A 24,497-nucleotide genomic window follows, 5' to 3' on the forward strand; every position below is an offset into this window, starting at 1 on the left:
AAGTATTGTAAAACTATTTTCTGCAGATGGTGACTTCTCAGTAAAACTCTTCCTATATATGTGACAATTTTTAGTGACTTCAACCAAGCATATCAGAAAATAAGGTTATATCCTAAATTATATGCTATAACCTACATGTTTTTATCCTACATTAATACAGCACATTTTACTCGAGTATCATTTTTTTTTTTTTTTTTGAACTATCAAACCATCCACCCAAAATATCAGTTCTTCATTTAAAGTTCAAAAGATTGTGTCACAATTAAATGTTATTTAATAAGGGAAGAAAGATCACTAACACTTCTCCTCTAAAGCCACCTTTTTGGTTCTATTTTTAGAAAACATTTTGCAACGGTGCAGGTTTATTGAATGCAAACTGAACCATTTAGAGGAATTTCTGCCATAATGCTCTAAAAAGTTTTTAGTAAAAGTTGCGTGAGAATATTTTTTCCGTGTAAAAGTGGTAGGATCTAAAAGCTGCATTTCATCCAGTTTTGATAATTTTTTGGTAAGCTGCTCTTAGGGATTGCTCCTTGTGGATGATTATTCATGTATGAATGCATGTTATTGCATAATTCAGATTTTTGATGCTTATCCCCTTAGCTCTGTAACTTTATTTATTTCTAGCCTTATCTTTTTGAGCTTTATGTGATGCAACATTTGTGTCAGCATTTTTTTTTTTTTTTTAGATTTCAGGGTTAAATACAATATTGACCCTTGGAAACAACAAGGCTTTTCCTAAAATTTGTACATTCAAATTCCTTAGAAATTATCAGTTCTAGTGCCAGAGATTAACTTGAGTTATCGTTTCAGCCCATCTTCTAAAGATAAACTTGGCTACCCATGTTTAAAACAGCAGTTTGAGGATGTTTTATGTGTGCATTTGCATTGAAATGATGTACCTGAAATGCATGTAAAATAGTTTCTTTCATATTGATTTCATCATTCCAGAAAAGTGGAAGATCTTCAATTTCAGCTGGAGGAAGAAAAAATTACCAAAAGTGATCTAGAGGTGATTATTTAAGCTATTTCATTGTAAGGATTGAACTTAAATGGAAAAATGTATGAAAGTGTGATTTAAAATCATTGTTTGATTCAATTCAGATAAAATACTGATAATATCATTTCTGGTCTTCTATAATCTATAATCCACTTTCCTCAAAGTTGATTGAAATTTAAAAAATTTTCATCTAACATCCTGCTTCTGGATATTCTGCTCTTTAATATGTAAAATTTTTGTAATTATGTATGAAAAAATATGTATTAGTTATTTTAAAATGGTAAGGAGAAATATTAGGGCTCGACCGATGGCATTTTTTGGCCGATGGGCCGATGCTGATTGTTCGAAGATGGCCGATTGGTTTTTCTCCAAATGGCCGATGGCAAATGCCTATGACCAATGGCAAAAAAAAAAAAAAAAAAAAAATCAAACGGAAATAAATTGCTAAAATTGTCAGGGATTTGAAGGATCCTTCCCCCTCCCTTTTTTACTCTTCCCACCATTTTTTGATGTTAAAAAAGGGAAGTTTTTGTTGTATTAGGAGGTTTTCAAGAATTTCTCTTACAATCAAGTGTTAACTTTTTCTTATAATGAAATTTAGGACAACTTCATTGTTTTCTTCCTCCTCAAGTTAACCTCTACAGTAGAAAAAACATTAGTTCCATGATTTTCCTCTGCCATCCCCCTCAGAGAAAAACAAGGAATTGTACTGATATGCTATCAAGAAAAACTCTTTGGTATCTAAGTAATTTTAATGTGGTAGTGATATGAAAGACTTACATTTCTAAGAGATTTTCTTTTTGTCTGCAAATATAGATTAAAAATACTGCATACTATCCTTTTTGGGAAAATACGTTTGTTTTTCCAAAATATTGAGGAAAAATTTGCAGTCCCTAAAAAAAGTGCCGCCCGGGGTAAACCGCCTACTCTACCCTACCCTAGCTACGCCACTGGTCTCACGTATCCCCTTCCTCCCCCCCTATCACCTCAACTATATTTGGTCAATACAAGTATAGTGCAATCGGAAAACCGGGATTTGAAAAAGAAACAGGCCATTTAGAGAAAGTAAAGTAAGTCGTACGCAAAATGTATATACAGTCGAGTCCCGACTTGCATGAGGGATGCTTTCCAAGAGTCCTCGCGTAAGTCGAGATTTCGCATTGTGGAAAAATATATGCATATAATTTTTTTAAAGCATACGCAATTATTTTAGACTTTTTATAAACACCCCTCGATATGCTTTAAAACATTCCTCAACTATACACTACAGTTTTTTGCATAAAGAACTAAATTTTTACTGTACAGTGTTTGCGCTCAACTATCCGTAACCTGGGTCCCAGGGACCCATTAATGAAATAGATTTGGGTCCTTTAGTGGAAAAATGAGTCCCTTAAATTTTAAACAGGAAATCTTAGCTTATAAATGAATAATATACAACTATTTATACTTAGGGAAAAGAAACTATCCACATAGTTATTTAAAGGTATGAAATAAATTAAATTGGTTAATTTTGCCCTTTTTCTGTGATTATCATATTTTTAAATAATACACTTGCAAGACTTATTGTAATTGATTAAATAGTTTCTTAAATAACTAAGATAAACTCAAAATTTACTTTAAAGTTGGATTTTACCATGAAACAAAAAACAAATGCTCTTGATTGATCAAGCAGAAAGCACTCCTTTAACCTTTGCTTTCATAAAAAAATTTCTAGGAGAAAAAAAGCGAACAGTCCCCCCCCCCCTCCATAAATTATCAAATATCATTGGCAATTTCATAGAAATAGAAAAAATTTGCAAGCGAATTAACCCAACGCAAAAATCGTGATCGCAAAAACGAAACATTTTCTGACATGAGTATGAAAATTGCTCATTTGCAATCTTAAATTGGTATATTTGACTTCATTTTGACTATTTCAAAATATCTGTGTTGGCTTTCGTGTTATTTTTAAAATCTCGCCATTTTCAAAATGGCGCGATTTTAATTGAAAATTTGCAAGTCCAAATAAAAATAGCCCATCAGAAATAGGTGAATTACTAGAAAGTGAACATGATTCAAGTGCTTTTGTGTAAAATTCAAGTATTCATAAGCAATTTCACAAGAAAAATGTGAAGTTCAGAACTTAGTGTTTAGCGCGATCGGGAAAATGTTCGCCATTTTTTTTCACCCCTGCTTTTATTGAGGATGCAAGATAATGATTTTCAAAAGTAATTCTGGTTAGATGAATGCAAAATAGGCAAGCTTTCACTTTAGAGTTGTCCTGTATTAATCCTGAAGATTGCATTGAAACCACTCTTACGTTTAGTCTTTATTGCTGTTTTTAGGAATTTCCCAAGATAAAAGTTGAGGGAGAACTTATTCTTAGAATACAGTACAATGGGCTATTTATGAACATGCAATATTTTGCTCCCTGAGCTCTGCCCAGGAGGTCACTGTAAGCTCCAGTCTTATCACTAAAATTCCATTGACTGGTCAACAGTAGGGGGTGTGTTTGAATAGCTGATAAAGAAATAGGGTCATTTTAATCCCTTTCTATTGATTCTCCTGGTTGTTTAAAAGCATTCACTAGATAGATCTTCAGCATTTTCCCCAATTTTTTTTTCTTCTGGCTTTTATCTTTGGGTGTTCTGGGTCCCCAGGACCGGAATTTTCGCGGAAGTTGCGTCCGTTTCCCACGAATTTGCGTAAAAACCCCGCTATAGCGCGTAAACGCAAACCCTGCTGTATTTAAAAAATAAAAAACTGTTTTATTCAACATGAAATACTTTAAGATGCACAAAATGACTGATCAATTGGAGAGAATGACATAAAATGAAACAACACTATATGCACAGTATGTATTGTAATAGTAAAATGCTGCACTCTAGTAGTACTGTACAGTAGATACAGTAACATATTTATGAGTTTAAAAATGAAGATAATGGGGATTTATGCTCCATGATCACATCGTTATTCTTATGTTATACATTTTTAAATACGGTTGCTTCGCCTTTTCTTTTACAACGTTTCAATTTGTGGCTCAGATCCTCTTCCTGATCTCTTAAATCCATTCTACAAGAGCAGCTTTCATTTTCATAATATTTACTTTGCTAGACTGCTCTGCAAGCTTCAATATTGAAAATAAGTTCTGAACCTTTACGAATATTTTTTTTGTTTTGACTTTTAATTGTACGCATGGAAGATTCAATCATATTTATTGTCGCCTACCATTGACGTTTTGTAGTTAAAGCATCTCGAGAATCTTAGCTTTTTTTTTAATCAGAAACTTTCATTTTCTTCCCATCTTCACAAAGTTTAAATGAAGATACCACCAAGATGCCAATATATTTCATCAACTTTAATATTTAGAATGAAAAAAATAAATTAAGGATGCTGAGAGAATGGTTATTTGGTGCACTAAACAACTCAATGCGTAGATTAGTTTGATGTGGGAATTTTCGCTCTCAATGATGCTTAGAGGGACCTAATAACATTCATGAAATCAATATTTAGTAGCCAATACCGAAACTGATACTTCCTTCTAAAAAATTCGTGTCGTGAACAAAAAATTCGCGTTAGCTCTAAAATTTGTTACTCCTGAAAAATTTGCATTATAGCCATTTTACGTAAGTCGAATCACGTTGTAGCGGGAGTCGACTGTATTACTACTACACATATAACTTTATTTTGAGCGTGTTATTATTAGAACTAATGAAATCAAAGAAGCAAAGAACTAATACACATTAATTGGAGGAATTCTATGATCTAAGTGAAATTGGCGTATAAGACCAGCTGCTTTGGTGGGAGGGCTGACATTGTTTGTGATTGATAAATTTCTGAATGTTAGGTTGTAATTAGTGATTTCAATACTGGTATACTAGCATACCGAATACTGGTATTTGAAGCTATTTTGCAATTTCATAATACCGGTATTTGATGGAGTAGAACACTGGTAATTTCGGTATCAGCTAAAAATAAGTTTTTAATCCAAGAATTTTCACTTTAACTAATTAGATATCTACAGGGATTTTAAATACAAACTTCTTTTTCGATGAGACAGTTTCAAAATCACTATAATGAAGTTAAAATTATGCTTCAAGAGCACAAATTTATAGAATATTAATGAATAAAAGTAGCGAAAAGAATACAAAATTATATTTTCATTTGCTGATGGTGTGATGAAGCACTCTTTCGTGAGTTTGTGTGAATCACGCTTTTATTTTCTCCATTTCCTTAACTCGTCCTCTAGTCTCTACATAGTATAAAATGAAGTCTCCAAAAAGCATTTGTTTGTTTGAACTCGTAAATCTCGAGAATTACCCAGCTGATTTTGCTGTAATTTTTTACAGTATCTTTTTTTCAACACCGGAAAGGTTTTCAGACCAGTTTGAAAAAAATTACTTTTTTTATTCCAATTTAGGCCCAATTTTCAAATAAATTCCCAAATATGGGGTTGAAAAATTACTTTCACATAATAATATTACATATCGTTAAAAAGGGTAGAATTTTCCACGTTCTACGCAATTTGTTTCAATGTTCTAACTTAATTACGACGGGAGTTATTTTCATTTTTAGCTCGATATTTTTTAGGCTTAGCTGAAATTTAGGCACTACTTTCTTCATAAAATCTATCAATAAAAAGTGAAGGAATTGTTCCACAGTTTTCTTTTTGACTCCATTGGAAAAAGCGATATTTTTTACTCCAGATCCCTCTCTCCAGATCATGATCAACCTATGGTCGAAAAACTAAGCTTCTATCTCAAAAGGAAATGAATTTACAAGCGTTTTTTAAATCAAGTTCAAAAAATCTCATTTCCATTCAAATTGTTAACCATTTTCTTTCGCATTTCAATGCTTTAACTTTTTTATTTTTTTCCCATGGCTACGCTTTTTAAATCCATCTTTCTTGATTTAATTTATTAAAAGTATTTTAATATCTGTTGTCGGTGTCTGGGAGGGAAATTTTGCATAATGGTATTTTTTCCTTTATTTATTTAAGCCTGATTGTTGACTATACATCACTTGACACAATTTTTACTGTCAAGGTGGACTAGGAAATGCCAGGCAATGCAGCTAGTTTAAACTAATTTTAAGTGTAATTAAGAATGTGTTGTGCTATGAACGATTTATTCCAACCATCTTTGCTGCAGTTCATTATGATTTTGTTTTAAATAATTCTCTCAACTGTACTGAGTCTTGAGAAAAATCTTCCTTGTTAGTATAACAGACAGTAATTTGGTGTCACCGATGGTAGCTGTTAGCAAAAATATGAAATTTTAGTTCTTGAAGACAATTCCCAAAGGTTTAAGAAGTTCTAGTAACTTAATTCATTGTATTACAAAAATTGAAATTTATCCCACTACCTAACCGGCGAACGAATTGTTCCCCAAAGTAGAAACTCCAACAGAATCATGAGTTTGTTTACACAACGCGATGATGTGACGTCATTGTTACCGAGTTGAGTAACGTTTTGCTGAGTGCATGTGAACAACTATTTTAAAAGGTTTCACAGTTAAAATATAAACGGTGTTGTTTCACAGTGATAATTTATGCATGTGATTCGATAAACGTCACATCATTACGTGGTGGAATTGGAAAATGTATTTAAGTGAGTGCACCCAATCAATCTCTTACTCGCTTACTCTTATCTTATCAGTTTTGATCTCGCCGTAACTGCAGTTCGGTGTGTTACTGGGAGCGGTGTGCTCCAGTTTCTCATCAGTTCCACGTTGTCGAGTGGACTTTATTTTTAGAAAAATGTAGGAAATAAGTTCGTTGTGCCCGGCTAAAAGAGCGGGCAGGTTCCATTGGTCACCTTGAGGCATTTTGGTGGTGAAGGATGAAAAGGTGAAAGATTGTGGAGTTTCTTTCACGTAAGTTGATGTTGTTGGACGTAGGCTTCACAAGACTGTCGAAGGTTCACGCTGGATTGGATTAAAAGATGTCCTGGAGTCTGGCTGGACTGGATGTCCGCGTGTAAGGGTTCTTCACCAGATGTGGCGGTTCTTGGTGTCCGAGAGGTCAAGTCTGTAGAAGGTCCAGCATGGGGGCTGGCCACGAGTGGCACGGGCTGCAATCAACTTTCACGTAGGATCCTATGGAAGGATCAGGCCTTCACGTTTTGATATGCCAAGTATTAAAGAGTGAATATCCTGAACGGTATGAACTTTCATCTTGAATGTTATCAGGACTATTCTATTTTTAAGCAATGGACTCAAGGTGGACTAGCGTTGACTAGTCCGTTAAGTTTTGGAATCGAACGATACAGTATTATATAATGTGTTCCTATAAATGTTCTTGTGGGAGGTTTTATTTTCAGTCAAAATGTTTGTGGGTTTAAAAGTAGTTTATTTACCCTTGTTAATAATACACATTTTAAGATAGATTTATCGTTATTGAATAAAATTGTTTTTGACTGTTAAATGTGTTTTTCAATTCCATTTTTCCCCCGAGCAGATCACACCACAATTTCTGTTGGGCTTGCAACAACCCGTTTTAGTTCCTCGAACTTCGGGTATTTCATCAACGGTAGCACGCAAGTTCCAACAGTAGCGTGCTGTTCTGACTTGCTATTGAGCTTTATACCAAGAGAGATAATATTTATAATATCTTGAGCATTTGCAAAGAGGTAAAATGCATAATCAGTTAAAACCAACAGGTTAAGGAACAAATTATTTGAAGATGAAGGACTTCCAGGCAAACAGGAGGTGTATCGCACATTATTAACAGTACCATCAGTCTGCATGAATTCAGAAAGATTATTTTCAACAGAAATAAATTGTTTCACTGAACAGAGTTCCAGGCATATTGAAAATTAAACAGATGCATTATATTTCTTCTATTATTGATTTTTTACTCTGATATTTGTTCTCTTACTTTTTATTTGTTTACTATAAGTAAATAATGCACTTTTCGAACAAAATAATAAAGTATGGCAAGGAAATATGTTTTTTGGGAAATTTCAAGTACCGGTATTCCGGTATCACGTTAAAAAAAAAAAAAAACGAATACCGGTATTGCAATCCCTAGTTGTAATCAACGCAGTGCATCAAATTACTTTCAATACCATCTTCGATGCTTTGACTTTGTATGGGGTGCTAATGCTGAAAATTCAGATTCACTCATATGTGGATGAAGACCACACCAACACCTTGAAAAAGGCGATAATGTCAAAAATATTCACACGTGACCACAAAATTGAGCAAATTATAGTTAAGTTTACCTTTTCATTTTATTTTTTCTAAACATGCACGCCTCCCAGGACACTCTTCTTCACCCACTAGGGAGGTGTGCACCTCCCCCGCCTCAGTTTGAGAACCCCTGCCTTAGAGCAAGCAGAAAAACCCTTTTAAAATTTGCACCTCAATTTGTTTTCACGTACAGTGGCAGATTTAAAATACCGGAAATGTTGCAATTATGCGAGAGGCCCCATGACTGTAAGAGTTACAAAAATGCTTACGATAAATGTTTTACAAGTTCTGTGAGAGAAAGGGACGCCAAAATGTATTTCGACTGGCCCCAAACTTGTAACTCCGCCGAAGCGATACAGAAAAGACAGCATTACTGTGATTCAGATTACAGATATCGAAAAATTAAAAATTACCGTCAGTTCAACGGGAATCTAACAAAATGTCACAAAAACTAGTTTTGCCATCTCATATTTGTTTCCAAATTGGTCTCTAATTCAGCAATATATCACCAAATGATCAGTCTAAGACGATATATTAGTTTTGCATTGAAATAAGTAATAGATAGCCACAAGAAAAGAGTAAATAGGCCTTTTAGAACGCTCGATTGAAAACAAAAAGGGAAGTGCACAACTGGAACGTATGCACACCCCACATACAAAATTTTAACCATGTACAGCTTACCATTTTTGAGTTATGACTTATGAGAGATACATACGTACATCCAGCAGCAAAACACAACACAATAATTAACTTGTTTGTACCTGAGTGTAGTATTAAAAACTCAGGGGTTACTAAAATAGAAATTCATACTGGTATTCAAGTAAAAATTTTTATATGAAAACAATAACTCCCGATACTTTGTATTATAAAGTAAAACAGCGAAGGTACTTTTCTTCGAAAAAATCGGCCAATTCCATCAGCTTTTCGATGTTTTTTAAGGCCGATGGACCGATATTTCCTCATCGGCTGCCGATGCTGAAGGCAAAATTCAGGATTCGTCCGGGTCATGGAAATCCTGGAAAGTCATGGAAAAAAGTTAATCTAATTTCAGACCTGGAAAAGTCATGGAAAATTCAAATTTTCATTCAAAGTCATGGAAATTTATTTAGAGTCATGGGAAAATGTCCTGGGTAAAGATAAATTAACAGTTGCTCAAGGAGCGTTAGACATTTTGAGTGATTTAACAGCACTTTTTAAAATAGCACTTAAGAGCTATTAAAACTGGAAAACTGAACGATCCCCCCCTAAAAAAATCTGAATTTTGAAATCTCATTGCATCCACTTCTGTAGCAGCCACACTTCTTTGTTTGCAATGCGATTTTACTGCTTGGACATCACTCATTTTGAAGTCATTTTTTATATTTTATATTCTGTAGTAGCATTGCACGTTCTTGAATTTTGCCACACGCACTCAAAAACGCAATTCAATTGCATCCGAGTTCGTTTCCGTAACTTGTATAAAATTTATTTTTAAATTTATCTTAATTTGTTGAAGGTTTAAAAAAGTAAAGACATGAGTCAAGTGATAGAATAGAGAAATAGGGGAATTCTAATACCCCTAAAACAGTAGGGCCCAACATATGGCTCGCAAAACTGATCCATGCGACCCACTGCTCTGTTCAATGTCAAGAATCAAACAATATGTTCTGGAATTTCTGAACGTATTAATTTTTATACATTTGAAAATGTGCAAATAAGTAAATAAGTAGATTTGAATCAGAAGATATTCACTACTGAATGTGTTTTTTAAATAAATATCAGGTTTAGAAACATGAATTTAGTAAAGAATGTTTCTTTACTTTGAAGAGCCAAAGTACTGTCAAGTTATTCGGATGATTAAAGGCACTGTTGACACTAAAAGCCTTTTAAAGCAAATTTATTGAAATTTAGTTAATAACTCATTCAACCTTTGTCCCATTCATTATCATTCTGCCTGTTTACAAAAAAAAAAAAAAAACCTATAAAATACTAGACATTTAAGCATCATTATATATATTTGATTCACTGTATTTTTACGTTACTTAAATTTATATGAAGAAGACAAATACGAAGTTAATTCTTTTAGGTGTACACTGATTGTTTTTCAATAAGTAAATCCTTGAATGAGAGAGTGGCATTAACGTGGAAGTTTTGCTAATGCTCATTTTCAAAAAATGGCAAGTTTGATATTTTATAGTACTATTCTCTTCATGTAACAAGGTCATGAAAAATTTTATGAAGTCATGAAAAAGTCTTGGAAAAGTCATGGAATTTTTTCATCCAAATAGAATATGAACCCTGAAAATTGTTGTACCATCACCACCGATGCATCAGTCGAGTCCTAAGAAATATACCTTTCGCACAGATTTTCTGTCGATAAGGTAGGATCTTAAATTGACATAGGCAACAAATAATAGCATTCCTAGTTAAACAAACTCATTTGATCCTTTAAAAAAATGACTTTTTCGCTCATTTCTGTCTCTACTATTGTTCTGTCAGTTGTATCTTCATGTTACCATAAAATGAAGGAACATTGCTCCTGTAGGGATAACTTTGCTCCAAAAAGTGTAAAAGTGTGTTTTTTTACTGATTTTCGAGGACTTCAGTGAAGAAGTGGTTGACAATGCGGAATTTCTTTCAACTAGGTAGAAGATAACTGTAAACAGGTGAGCAAGTTGCCAATTCGAGACTGTTATCAGTGGCAGGTTTAGGTTTTTTGCTTCCCTTATCAGGTTGTATTGTTTTTGATCTCCTAAACTTTTATACCGCTGGTCCACACATTCAAGGGTTTTACGTAAGTACCTTTATTTTTTACTACTTTGTGTTGTCCTTATGACGATTTTCATGACAGAGAGATTCCTATAAGTATTTTTTTTTTACCTCATCAGTGAACAATAATATTGCCAAGGGTTGCTTTGCTCAAATAATGGGGTGACTTGCTCCTGCAGTCGAAGAAGAGCAAAGCTCCCGTTTGCGATTTTAAACTCAAATTTTCCACTAAATAGGCAGATATTTTCTGATAGACATCTTCTATTGGTGATTTTAATGATTCTATTAAGATAAGTTGTTATAATGTTTTACTCTAGCTATTTCATTTATTAAACATCATTTAAAGTTTAAAACAGTTCTGCAGAATACAACTAGAAAAAATGTTTATATGCTTCTTATTTTTCTTTTTCTTAAGGTCATGGTTATTAATAATGTACTTTTTTAGAAAGAACTGGTGTATTTTTTCCCTAGCATTTGATAACATTGCTCCAAATGAGATATAGTTATGTTTATTGAGTTTTATATAGTGATGCAAAGTTTGCAGAACTGAGGGTAAAATTGCACCAAATCCAACAATTAAACAAATATTTATATAATGAAGTATTACCAGATTTTTACGTACAAAAGTATAAAACAAACTCACACAAATAAATTACACTATATTTGAAATTACTAGTAATCTGTTTTAAGTGACTTAAAAGCCTGTTTGTTAATAAGTCCAAATAGTGGTGCAAAGTTCCCCCATTTTATGGTTAGTTAATTCATATTTAAAAAGAATATTCATTAATATTTTTTTCTTTTAGGGTCAACTTCAACAAAACTCAAAAACTTTGAAGAAAATTGAAGAATTTTTAAATAAAAATGGGGTAAGAACTTTTACTATAAGTTGGTGGAATATCGTAACTTCAAATTTTTGCTTTTGTCTTTATATTTCAAAAACTTAACATTTTTGGCAGCTATTATTACATGCTGTTTTTTGAAAAATTTTCTCTGTTTCAAAAGTGTTTAACATGTTAAATCTGTGTTGTTAAACTATTTCTCATTGTTCTCTAATGCTACTGTGTATTCTGAAGTGGGCAGGTAAAGGGCAGTAACTGCAATTTTTTCATTTATCATTTTTTTACATTTGTGTCATCTATTGCACGTTAGTGTTGTACAAGCTGGCGTATTTGGTTTCCGCTGGAAAAAAAGCACGAAAACAATGTCCAACTCTAATATTTCCCCATAGTTTGTATTGAATCCAAAACGGAGGTTTTCTAATCTCTCAAAAATTCATTTCTGCAGATACTGCCATTTACCTGCCCACAGTAGTAGTATTGTTCTGTCTACACCTATAGGACATAGCACTGTTTCCTGATTTTTCTTTCTGTTTTGAATGTCGATCATACTTTCATGTTCAGAAGGTTTCACTGTTTTACTGTAGGCAGTTTTAAAACAAGAAGCATGGGGGGAGGGGATGTATCCTCATTAAACACCATTGGTTTTCTTACAAGGATGATAAATAGGAGATAAGAGATCAAGTCTATTTACTCTCCTGATCAGGGCCGGATTTGGAAGTGTGGAGACCCTGGGGCAACGAAAGAGTGGAGCACCCCCCCCCCCTCCCTCCTTTCTGATATATAGATAATAATATTATTTTTGTGCAAGCATTCTTTGTAGAAATACAAAAAAAAAAGTCTGGGCGAAAAACCGTAAAATCTGCTGACTCATGAAAGTTAGGATTATTTGTCAAAAATTTATTGTAGAAGCCAGTGTTGGGCATTAATCAACTAAATCCTCTATCGACTAAAGTAATCTGACTCCCATTTAGTTCAGACTAATATTTTAAAAATTTAATTCAATTGCAGACGAAGATTAACGTTAGTTTAAACTAACTCGTTAGTTGACTAAAAAAACTAATTTAGTTCAGATTGATTTAGTTCAGATTAAAGTAATCAGATTGAATTTAGTCAAACTAATTTAATCAGATTGATTTAGTCAACTAAAGTAATCAGATTAAATTTCGTCAGATTAAAATTTATACTAAATCTAATCAGATTGAAATAAACTACACTGTTAAAACTACAGATTGCGTTTAGATTCTTTAAGGGGTTCCTTTCTCTTCTCCCCCCCCCAATGAATATTAAGTAGCTCCTAATGTGTTACGGGGGGGGGACATTGGGGGTTGGGGGCCGCCCCCCTTACCGATTTAAGACCTTAAAAAATCAATAATTTTTAATAACATCCCCTTTGGAGTGACGCAGTTTGCAACATGACCCACACTACCCCCCCCCCCCCCGCCCCCATTTGGTATACAATACTGCTTTTGGTCTTCTTTATCTTTTATCTTCTTTATCTTTACTAATAATAAAGCTGAAAGTCTCTCTGTCGGGAGGATGTCTGTAGGATGTCTGGATCTCTGTGACGCGCATAGCGCCTAGACCGTTCGGCCGATTTTCATGAAATTTGGCACAAAGTTAGTTTATTGCATAGTGGTGTGCACCTCGAAGCGATTTTTCGAAAATTCGATTTTATGAATTTTCTATTAAAAATTTAAGCCCTTTTTCACATAATCTTTACTAATAATAAAGCTGAAATTCCCTCTGTTCGGAGGATGTCTGGATGTCTGAATCTCTCTCTGTGACGCGCATAGCGCCTAGACCGTTCGGCCCGATTTTCATGAAATTTGGTACAAAGTTAGTTTGTTGCATAGTGGTGTGCACCTCGAAGCGATTTTTCGAAAATTCGATTTTGTTCTTTTTCTATTCCAATTTTAAGCCCATTTTTCACAGAAATTTTATAAAATGGGAAATAATTTGTTCTGAAAATTATCTTTCTTTATCTTTCTCCTTTTCTTTTCTTTTTAAATAACAAACCTGAAAGTTTCTCTGTATGGATGTTTGGATCTCTGTGACGCGCATAGCGCCTAGACCGTTCAGCCGATTTTCATGAAATTTGACACACAATTAGTTTGAAACATGGGGGTGTGCACCTCGAAGCGATTTTTCGAAAATTCCATTTTATTTATTTTCTATTAAAATTTTAAGCCCTTTTTCACTATCTTTAATAATAATAAAACTGAAATTCTCTCTGTCCGGAGGATATCTGGATGTCTGGATCTTTGTGACGCGCATAGTGCCTAGACCGTTCGGCCGATTTTCATGAAATTTGGCACACAGTTAGTTTGTTGCATAGTGGTGTGCACCTTGAAGCGATTTTTCGAAAATTCGATTTTGTTCTTTTTCTATTCCAATTTTAAGCCCATTTTTCACAGAAATTTAATAAAATGGGAAAGAATTTGTTCTGAAAATTATGTTTCTTTATCTTTCTTTTCTTTACTTCTTTATGTTTCTCCTTTTCCTTTCTTTTTAAATAACAAACCTGAAAGTCTCTCTGTATGGATGTTTGGATCTCTGTGACGCGCATAGCGCCTAGACCGTTCAGCCGATTTTCATGAAATTTGACACACAATTAGTTTGAAGCATGGGGGTGTGCACCTCGAAGCGATTTTTCGAAAATTCCATTGTATTAATTTTCTATTAAAATTTTAAGCCCTTTTTCACTATCTTTAATAATAATAAAGCTGAAAGTCTCTCTGTCCGGAGGATGTCTGGGTGTCTGGATCTTTGTGACGCGCATAGCGCCTAGACCGTTCGGCTGATTTTCATGAAATTTGGCACACAGTTAGTTTGTTGCATAGTGGTGTGCACCTTGAAGCGATTTTTCGAAAATTCGATTTTGTTCTTTTTCTATTCCAATTTTAAGCCCATTTTTCACAGAAATTTAATAAAATGGGAAAGAATTTGTTCTGAAAATTATGTTTCTTTATCTTTCTTTTCTTTACTTCTTTATGTTTCTCCTTTTCCTTTCTTTTTAAATAACAAACCTGAAAGTCTCTCTGTATGGATGTTTGGATCTCTGTGACGCGCATAGCGCCTAGACCGTTCAGCCGATTTTCATGAAATTTGACACACAATTAGTTTGAAGCATGGGGGTGTGCACCTCGAAGCGATTTTTCGAAAATTCCATTGTATTAATTTTCTATTAAAATTTTAAGCCCTTTTTCACTATCTTTAATAATAATAAAGCTGAAAGTCTCTCTGTCCGGAGGATGTCTGGGTGTCTGGATCTTTGTGACGCGCATAGCGCCTAGACCGTTCGGCTGATTTTCATGAAATTTGGCACACAGTTAGTTTGTTGCATAGTGGTGTGCACCTTGAAGCGATTTTTCGAAAATTCGATTTTGTTCTTTTTCTATTCCAATTTTAAGCCCATTTTTCACAGAAATTTAATAAAATGGGAAAGAATTTGTTCTGAAAATTATCTTTCTTTATCTTTCTTTTCTTTACTTCTTTATGTTTCTCCTTTTCCTTTCTTTTTAAATAACAAACCTGAAAGTCTCTCTGTATGGATGTTTGGATCTCTGTGACGCGCATAGCGCCTAGACCGTTCAGCCGATTTTCATGAAATTTGACACACAATTAGTTTGAAGCATGGGGGTGTGCACCTCGAAGCGATTTTTCAAAAATTCGATTTTATTAATTTTCTATTAAAATTTTAAGCCCTTTTTCACTATCTTTAATAATAATAAAGCTGAAATTCTCTCTGTCCGGAGGATATCTGGATGTCTGGATCTTTGGTACGCGCATAGCGCCTAGACCGTTCGGCCGATTTTAATGAAATTTGGCACACAGTTAGTTTGTTGCATAGTGGTGTGCACCTTGAAGCGATTTTTCGAAAATTCGATTTTGTTCTTTTTCTATTCCAATTTTAAGCCCATTTTTCACAGAAATTTAATAAAATGGGAAAGAATTTGTTCTGAAAATTATGTTTCTTTATCTTTCTTTTCTTTACTTCTTTATGTTTCTCCTTTTCCTTTCTTTTTAAATAACAAACCTGAAAGTCTCTCTGTATGGATGTTTGGACCTCTGTGACGCGCATAGCGCCTAGACCGTTCAGCCGATTTTCATGAAATTTGACACACAATTAGTTTGAAGGATGGGGGTGTGCACCTCGAAGCGATTTTTCAAAAATTCGATTTTATTAATTTTCTATTAAAATTTTAAGCCCTTTTTCACTATCTTTAATAATAATAAAGCTGAAATTCTCTCTGTCCGGAGGATATCTGGATGTCTGGATCTTTGGTACGCGCATAGCGCCTAGACCGTTCGGCCGATTTTAATGAAATTTGGCACACAGTTAGTTTGTTGCATAGTGGTGTGCACCTTGAAGCGATTTTTCGAAAATTCGATTTTGTTCTTTTTCTATTCCAATTTTAAGCCCATTTTTCACAGAAATTTAATAAAATGGGAAAGAATTTGTTCTGAAAATTATCTTTCTTTATCTTTCTTTTCTTTACTTCTTTATGTTTCTCCTTTTCCTTTCTTTTAAAATAACAAACCTGAAAGTCTCTCTGTATGGCTGTTTGGATCTCTGTGACGCGCATAGCGCCTAGACCGTTCAGCCGATATTTATGAAATTTGACACACAATTAGTTTGAAGCATGGGGGTGTGCACCTCGAAGCGATTTTTCAAAAATTCGATTTTATTAATTTTCTATTAAAATTTTAAGCCCTTTTTCACATAATCTTTACTAATAATAAAGCTGAAAGTCTCTCTGTCTGGAGAATGTCTGGATGTCTGAATCTCTGTGACGCGCATAGCGCTTAGATTGTTCGGCCGATTTTCATGAAATTTGGCAAAGTTAGTTTGTATCATGGGTGTGTGCACCTCGAAGCGATTTTTCGAAAATTCGATGTAGTTCTTTTTCTATTCCGATTTTAGGAATAAAAATTATCACAAGATGGACGAGATTACCATAACGTGGAACCATAACATGGGCATAAGCCAATTGGCGATAAAATTCAGCATACATTATTTGTAAATATACAGGCGGACCAAAAGACCTTTTAATTTTCTATTACGGGCAAAGCCGTGCGGGTACCACTAGTACTGGAATAAAGGCTTGATTTTTTTCATATCCAGATAGCCGATGCCTATTCCCTATTGCAGTTACTTATATGAAGGGATGCCCCCCTCTCAAAAAGAAATTCACTCCACTCAAATTATGGGGGGTGGTTAAAAACGAGAAAATTTTCCAAAAACAAACCTTAAAATTTTGAAGTCTGCGCCACCCGCCCCACTAATTCCCCCCCCCCCTGTAGGCCACACCACTTCTGATCTTATTCGAATAAAATGCTTGAATTTTTTTATCCAGATGGCCGATGCTTGTTCTGTTTCAAAGTAACTTACTTAAGGGGAAACCCCCTTAGATTGAACCCCCCTCAAATTACGGGGGAAGGGGGCTTCCCCCAAAAAAACATAAGTACAAATTTTTTTCAAAAACAAGCGTTTAAAATTTTAAGTTTGAACCAACCTCTCCACTGACCCCCCCCCCCCCCCCCGTAGACCACACTGCTTCTGGTTTTATTAGAATAAAATGCTTGAATTTTTTAAATCCAGTTGGCTGATGCATGGTCTGTTTCTGAGTAACTTACGTAAGAAGATACCCCTCCTTAAATAAGAAAGTCCCTCATATTCTGAGGGGCTCCCCCACCTTCAAAAAACCTATTAAAACACGAAAATTTTTCAAAAACAAACCTTACAAATTTGAAGTCGGCGCCACGGACCCCGTTAGTCTGGATCACCGGATAATCCGGCTCGATCGATTTGACCGATTTCCCTTTACATTTAAAGAGCGATCGTCAAAATTCCATTATAATTAAATATTTATTTAACCCTCTCACTTGCAAGACCGTGTTACGTCGTTGATTGAGTTCCATTTTCTTCGCAATGCAACTTTTGAATCAATTTGTTTTATTCGATAATGAAGAAATTGAACTGTCACAGGAGAAGATTACACACTTTGTAATAACAAAGTAGACATGTTTACTGTTTATTTGTAATTCTATGTGTTTCCTTTTAAGGTGATTTTCAGTGAGTATGTTTTATTTTGTTTTGTTTTTTTTCATTCTCTGGATTTTCGATATTCCGGATTGGGTCAGATTCCAATTAATTCAAATTATCGAGGTTCTACTGTAATGCCCCCCCCCCCCCCACCAAAAAAAAAAATCAAAAAAATTATTACATTTTCTCATGGTTTCGATATTTTTTTGTATTTTTCAAGCAAACGTTCAAAATTTTCCCCGCGGGGTGGGGGGGGGGAACGGGTCCTGACCTTCATGACCCCTCTTTGTATCTGCAATTGACATACACTTGGACATAAAAATATACATCTGTACACCAATATACTCGGGATAACAAGTTACACTTATATACTCGTATATACACGTATTTACTTGTGTTTGCACGTACTTTGATGCACATACACGTGGCAAATACAAAATTAGTGTGTAAACGTATATACTCGGATTAACACGTTTACATACGTGTATACACGCACATACTCGTATATACACGTACTTACTCGTATATACACGCATTAACTCGTGTATGCATCATAAATATGTATTTTAACTTACAAATACAAATGTACGTCTGTACACGAGTATACTCGGGTTAAATAAATATCTATACGCATATTCTCGTCTGTACACGTACATACTCGAAAATACAAGTATTTTTTCTTATATGCACGCAGGAATATATATATACATGTTTAAAAGCTAATTTACCTCTGTACACGAGTGCATTTGGGGTAACACGTATCTATACGCATATTCTCGTGTGTACAAGTACACACTCGTATATACACGTATTTACTCGTGCAAAAATGCATAAATATGCATATACGCGTAGAAATACAAATGTACCATTGTACACGAGTACTCAGATTAAACACGTATCTATGTCTTTTTTCGTGTGGTATCGCACTTACTCGTTTGTACACGTATTTTCTCGTATATGCATGCATAAATATGTATATAAACGTTTAAATACAAATTTACCTTTGTACGCGAATTTAATCGGGTTAACACGCATCCATACACAAATTCTAGTATGTACACGAACATACTCGTGTATACAAGTATTTACTAGTGTTTGCACACATAAATAAGTATACAGGATGTATCAGTACAGCGTTTACATACTTTCAGGGCAGATACAGTGCACCTAGACGCGATAGTGACGACACAAAGCGTGAGACAGGGCACGATTAAGAGGAGAAAACATGTTTATAATTTTAATGCAGCAAAAATACTGCTAAGATATTTCTGGTGCATACAACAGATGTTGCTACGTAAACCGAAGCATCAGATGACGGTGCATGCGCACACGTGGTTTTTGTTCCACCAGGAAGTCCGGGACCCGCCCGGTATTTTTGCTAAATTTCGATATTACGGGCGGGGTCGTAATTTCGAACACCTTCTTTGATGATGATCGTTGGCCCCTTAATTTTATTTTTCCTTAGTTTTTTTGCTGTACTAAAGATTCTGAACACGTTCTCTTCTCTTATTCGTGTTTTGTCTTTTTGGTGATTGGTGTTGTCACTACCGCGCCAGGAAAGTGTTTCCCCCCGTCTAGGTGTACTCTATCTGCCCTGAAAGTCTGTAAACGCTGCACTGATAAACATTGTGTACACTTAGAAGTTTGAATATAAATCCGTGCACTAATAGACTCGGGAAATACGTATTTATACGTAAAATTTCGTGTTTACACTTACGAACTCGTGTGTGAACTCTTAGAAGTTTGAATATAAATCCGTGCACTAATAGACTCGGGAAATACGTATTTATACGTAAAATTTCGTGTTTACACTTACGAACTCGTATATACACATATTTACTTCTGTTTGCACGTAGAGATACAAAATTCCTGTAGACACGAATATACTCAGGTTAACACGTACAGCTCCGTATATACACGTACACACTCGTATATACACGTACTTACTCGTATATACACGTACTTACTCGTATATACACGTACTTACTCGTATATACACGTACTAACTCGTGTATGCACGCATAAATATGTATTTTAACCAAAAATACAAATGTACCTCTCTACTCGAGTATACTCGGGTTAAACACGTATCTATACGCATATTCTTGTGTGTGCACGTACATACTCGTATATACTTGTATTTTCTCATGTATGCACGCATAAAAATGTATATGCAATCTTAAATACAAATGTACCTCTACACACGAGTATACTCGGTGTAACATTTATCTATACGCATATTCTCGTGTAAATACAACGACCTCTACACACGAGTATACTCTGTGTAACATTTATCTATACGCATATACTCGTGTGAATACGTGCATACTCGTATTCTCTTATATGCACGCATAAATATGTATATACAAAGCAAATTTCTCTGTACACGAGTATATTTGGGTTAACAAGTATCTATACACATATTCTCTCGTGTGTTCACGTACATACTCGTTTATACACGCATTTATTTATGTAGCACAAATATGCATATACACATAGAAATACAAATGTACCATTGTACACAAGTATACTCGGGCTAAAAAAAGAACCTAGACATCTATTCTCGCTTGTACACGAACTTACTTGAATATACACATATTTTCTCGTATATGCATGCATAAATATGTATATATACGTTTAAATACAAATTTACCTCTGTTCACGAGTATACTCGGATTAACAAGTATCCATACGTATATTTCTTTGTGTACACGTATATACTCGTGTATACATGTATTTACTCGTGTATGCACAAATAAATTTGTACATAAACGTAGAAATTAAACATATCTCCGTGAACGAATATACTCGGGATAACACGTATTTTTACGTATAAACTCGTGTTTACAAATATGTATCGTATATACACATATTTACTTGTGTTCACACGTACTTGTAGGTATATACACGTAGAAATACAAAATTCCTGTATACACGAATATCGTCGAGTCAACACGTATATACACGTATATGTACAAAAATGCTCGTATGTACACGTACTTACTCGTATATACACGCATAACTCGTGTATGCACGCATAAATATGTATTTCAACATACAAGTACAAATGTACCTCTGTACACGAGTATACTCGGGTTAAACACGTATCTATACGCATATTCTCGTGCGTACATGAACATACTCGTATGTACTTGTCTTTTCTCGTATATGCACGCATAAAAGTGCATGTACTAGATTAAATACGAATTCACCTTGGTGCACGAGTATACTCGGGTTAACACGTATCTATATGCATATTCTCGTGTGTACTCGAACATACTTGCATATACACGTACTTTCTCGTATATGCACGCTTAAATATGTATCTAAACGTAGAAATACAAATGTAGCTCTTTACACGAGTATACTCGGGGTAACACATATCTATACGCATATTCTCATGTGTACACGTATATACACGTATCTTCGCTTGTGTGCACGCATAAATATGTATATACACAATTAAAAGCAAATTTACCTCTGTACACGAGTATACTCGGGGTAACACGTATCTATACGCATAATCGTGTGTACACGTACATACTCGTATATACACATATTTACTCGTTTATAAACGCATAAATATGCACATACACGTAGAAATACAAATGTGCCATGTTACACGAGTATACTCGGGTTAAAGAAGTATCTATAAGACTATTATCATGTGTGCACGTACTTACTCGTATATACACGTGATTTCTCGTATATGCATGCATCGATATGTAAATACCCGTTTAAATAGAAATTTACCTCTGTACACGAGTATACTCGGGGTAACACGTATGTATAAGTATATTCTCGTGTGTACATGAACATACTTGTATATACACGTACCTTCTCGTATATGCACGCTTAAATATGTACATAAACGTAGAAATACAAATGTACCTCTTTACACGAGTATACTCGGAGTAACACGTATCTATACGCATATTCTCATGTGTACACGTATATACACGTATCTTAGTTTGTGTGTACGCATAAATATGTATATACACAATTAAAAGCAAAATTACCTCTGTACACGAGTATACTCGGGGTAACACGTATCTATACGCATAAACGTGTGTACACGTACATACTCGTATATACACGTATTTACTCGTTTATAAACGCATAAATATGCACATACACGTAGAAATACAAATGTGCCATGTTACACGAGTATACTCGGGTTAAAGAAGTATCTATAAGACTATTATCATGTGTGCACGTACTTACTCGTATATACATGTGTTTTCTCGTATATGCATGCATCGATATGTAAATACACGTTTAAATAGAAATTTACTTCTGTACACGAGTATACTCGGGGTAACACGTATGTATAAGTATATTCTCGTGTGTACATAAACATACTTGTATATACACGTACCTTCTCGTATATGCACGCTTAAATATGTACATAAACGTAGAAATACAAATGTACCTCTTTACACGAGTATACTCGGAGTAACACGTATCTATACGCATATTTTCATGCGTACACGTATATACACGTATCTTAGCTTGTGTGTACGCATAAATATGTATATACACAATTAAAAGCAAAATTACCTCTGTACACGAGTATACTCGGGGTAACACGTATCTATACGCATAATCGTGTGTACACGTACATACTCGTATATACACGTATTTACTCGTTTATAAACGCATAAATATGCACATACACGTAGAAATACAAATGTGCCATGTTACACGAGTATACTCGGGTTAAAGAAGTATCTATAAGACTATTATCATGTGTGCACGTACTTACTCGTATATACACGTGTTTTCTCGTATATGCATGCATCGATATGTAAATACACGTTTAAATAGAAATTTACCTCTGTACACGAGTATACTCGGGGTAACACGTATGTATAAGTATATTCTCGTGTGTACATGAACATACTTGTATATACACGTACCTTCTCGTATATGCACGCTTAAATATATATATATAAACGTAGAAATACAAATGTACCTCTTTACACGAGTATACTCGGAGTAACACGTATCTATACGCATATTCTCATGTGTACACGTATATACACGTATCTTAGCTTGTGTGTACGCATAAGTATGTATATACACAATTAAAAGCAAATTTACCTCTGCACACGAGTATACTCGGGGTAACACGTATCTATACTCATAATCGTGTGTACACGTACATACTCGTATATACACGTATTTACTCGCTTATAAACGCATAAATATGCACATACACGTAGAAATACAAATGTGCCATCTTACACGAGTATACTCGGGTTAAACACGTATCTATAAGCCTATTGTCGTGTGTGCACGTACTTACTCGTATATACACGTATTTTCTCGTATGTACCTGCATAAATATGTATATACACGTTTAAATAGAAATGTACCTCTTTACACGAGAATATTCGGGGTAACACATATCTATAAGCATATTCTCGTGTGTGCACGAACATACTTGTATATACACGTACTTTCTCGTATACGCACGCTGGAATATGACGTAGAAATACAAATATACCTTTTTACACGAGTATACTCGAGGTAACATGTATCTAGACGCATATTCTCATGTGTACACGTATATACTCTTATATACACGTACATACTCGTATATACACGTATTTACTGGTGTATGCACATATAAATATGTATATTTACTTAAAATTTCAAATATACCTCCGTACACGAACATACGCAGGATAAGACGTTTATATACGTATATACCCGCACGTAGTCGTATGTACACGCATTAACTCGTGTATGCTTGCATAAATATATATATACACGTAGAAATACAAATGTGCCTCTGTTCATGTGATATTTATATTTTACGAATTTAATCTGAATTAAAAAAGTAATCAAATCAATTTGATTACTTTTAATCTGATTACTTTTAGTTTGATTAAATTCAATCTGATTAATTTAATCTGAACTAAATCAATCAGAACTAAATTAGTTTTTTTAATCAACTAACGAGTTAGTTTAAACTAACGTTAATCTTCGTCTGCAATTGAATTAAATTTTTAAAATATTAGTCTGAACTAAATGGGAGTCAGATTACTTTAGTCAACTAATCAATCAATTACAAATTTAGTTGATTTTTTTAGTTGATGCCCAACACTGGTAGAAGCCCTTTGTTGTGGAGGCCCCGGGGCAGTAGCCCCGCCTGCCCTCCCCTGAATCCGACCCTGCTCCTGATGTCTGTCCACCTCCTGCTTTTATCCACATAGTTTACTCTCTCATAGCTCATTCTATATTTCATTGTATGTAGAGTTCATTTCCCAATACAGTAGAAGACCGTTATAACGCACACCTTGGGACCAGAGCTTTTGCGTTATACAGGTTTTTGCGTTATACAGGTCATTTCACAAATTTTAAAACTAATATTCAGAATATGTCTATGCATTAGCACTACAGAATAAGTTTTATCTGCAATGAGTATTAAAGCACCAATAATACAATTTGTCATTCACAGAGAAATAAGTTTCACAATCAAAAGAAAGTGCATTATCCTGCACTACTGCTAGCTCCATGGTTTGCATAACAGTTGCATTTTCAAATGCCATCTGGTATTTCCGTTTACTTTAAGTACTAATTTTCAATTTAAAAGCTTTGAATTAAGATGGAAAGATGAAAAAATTTTAAAATTTAATTTGCTTAACAATTTTTATGCTTGCAAAACTAAACAGAAAGATTTTTTAAAC

The 24,497-nt window shown here is 34.4% G+C and overlaps 1 protein-coding gene across 1 annotated transcript in view; it reads left to right on the top strand.

Annotated features, from left to right (window-relative positions):
- LOC129221288 (CAP-Gly domain-containing linker protein 1-like) overlaps window positions 1-24,497 on the top strand; it is a gene marked incomplete in the record, with an annotated part of 104,066 nt that overhangs the window by 16,268 nt on the left and 63,301 nt on the right. The window contains 2 exon segments of the mRNA XM_054855746.1: window positions 952-1,012; window positions 11,721-11,783. Of these exon segments, the coding sequence (XP_054711721.1) occupies window positions 952-1,012; window positions 11,721-11,783 (124 nt within the window).

This window comes from Uloborus diversus, chromosome 4 (assembly GCF_026930045.1).
Source record: "Uloborus diversus isolate 005 chromosome 4, Udiv.v.3.1, whole genome shotgun sequence".
Lineage (NCBI taxonomy): Eukaryota > Metazoa > Arthropoda > Arachnida > Araneae > Uloboridae > Uloborus > Uloborus diversus.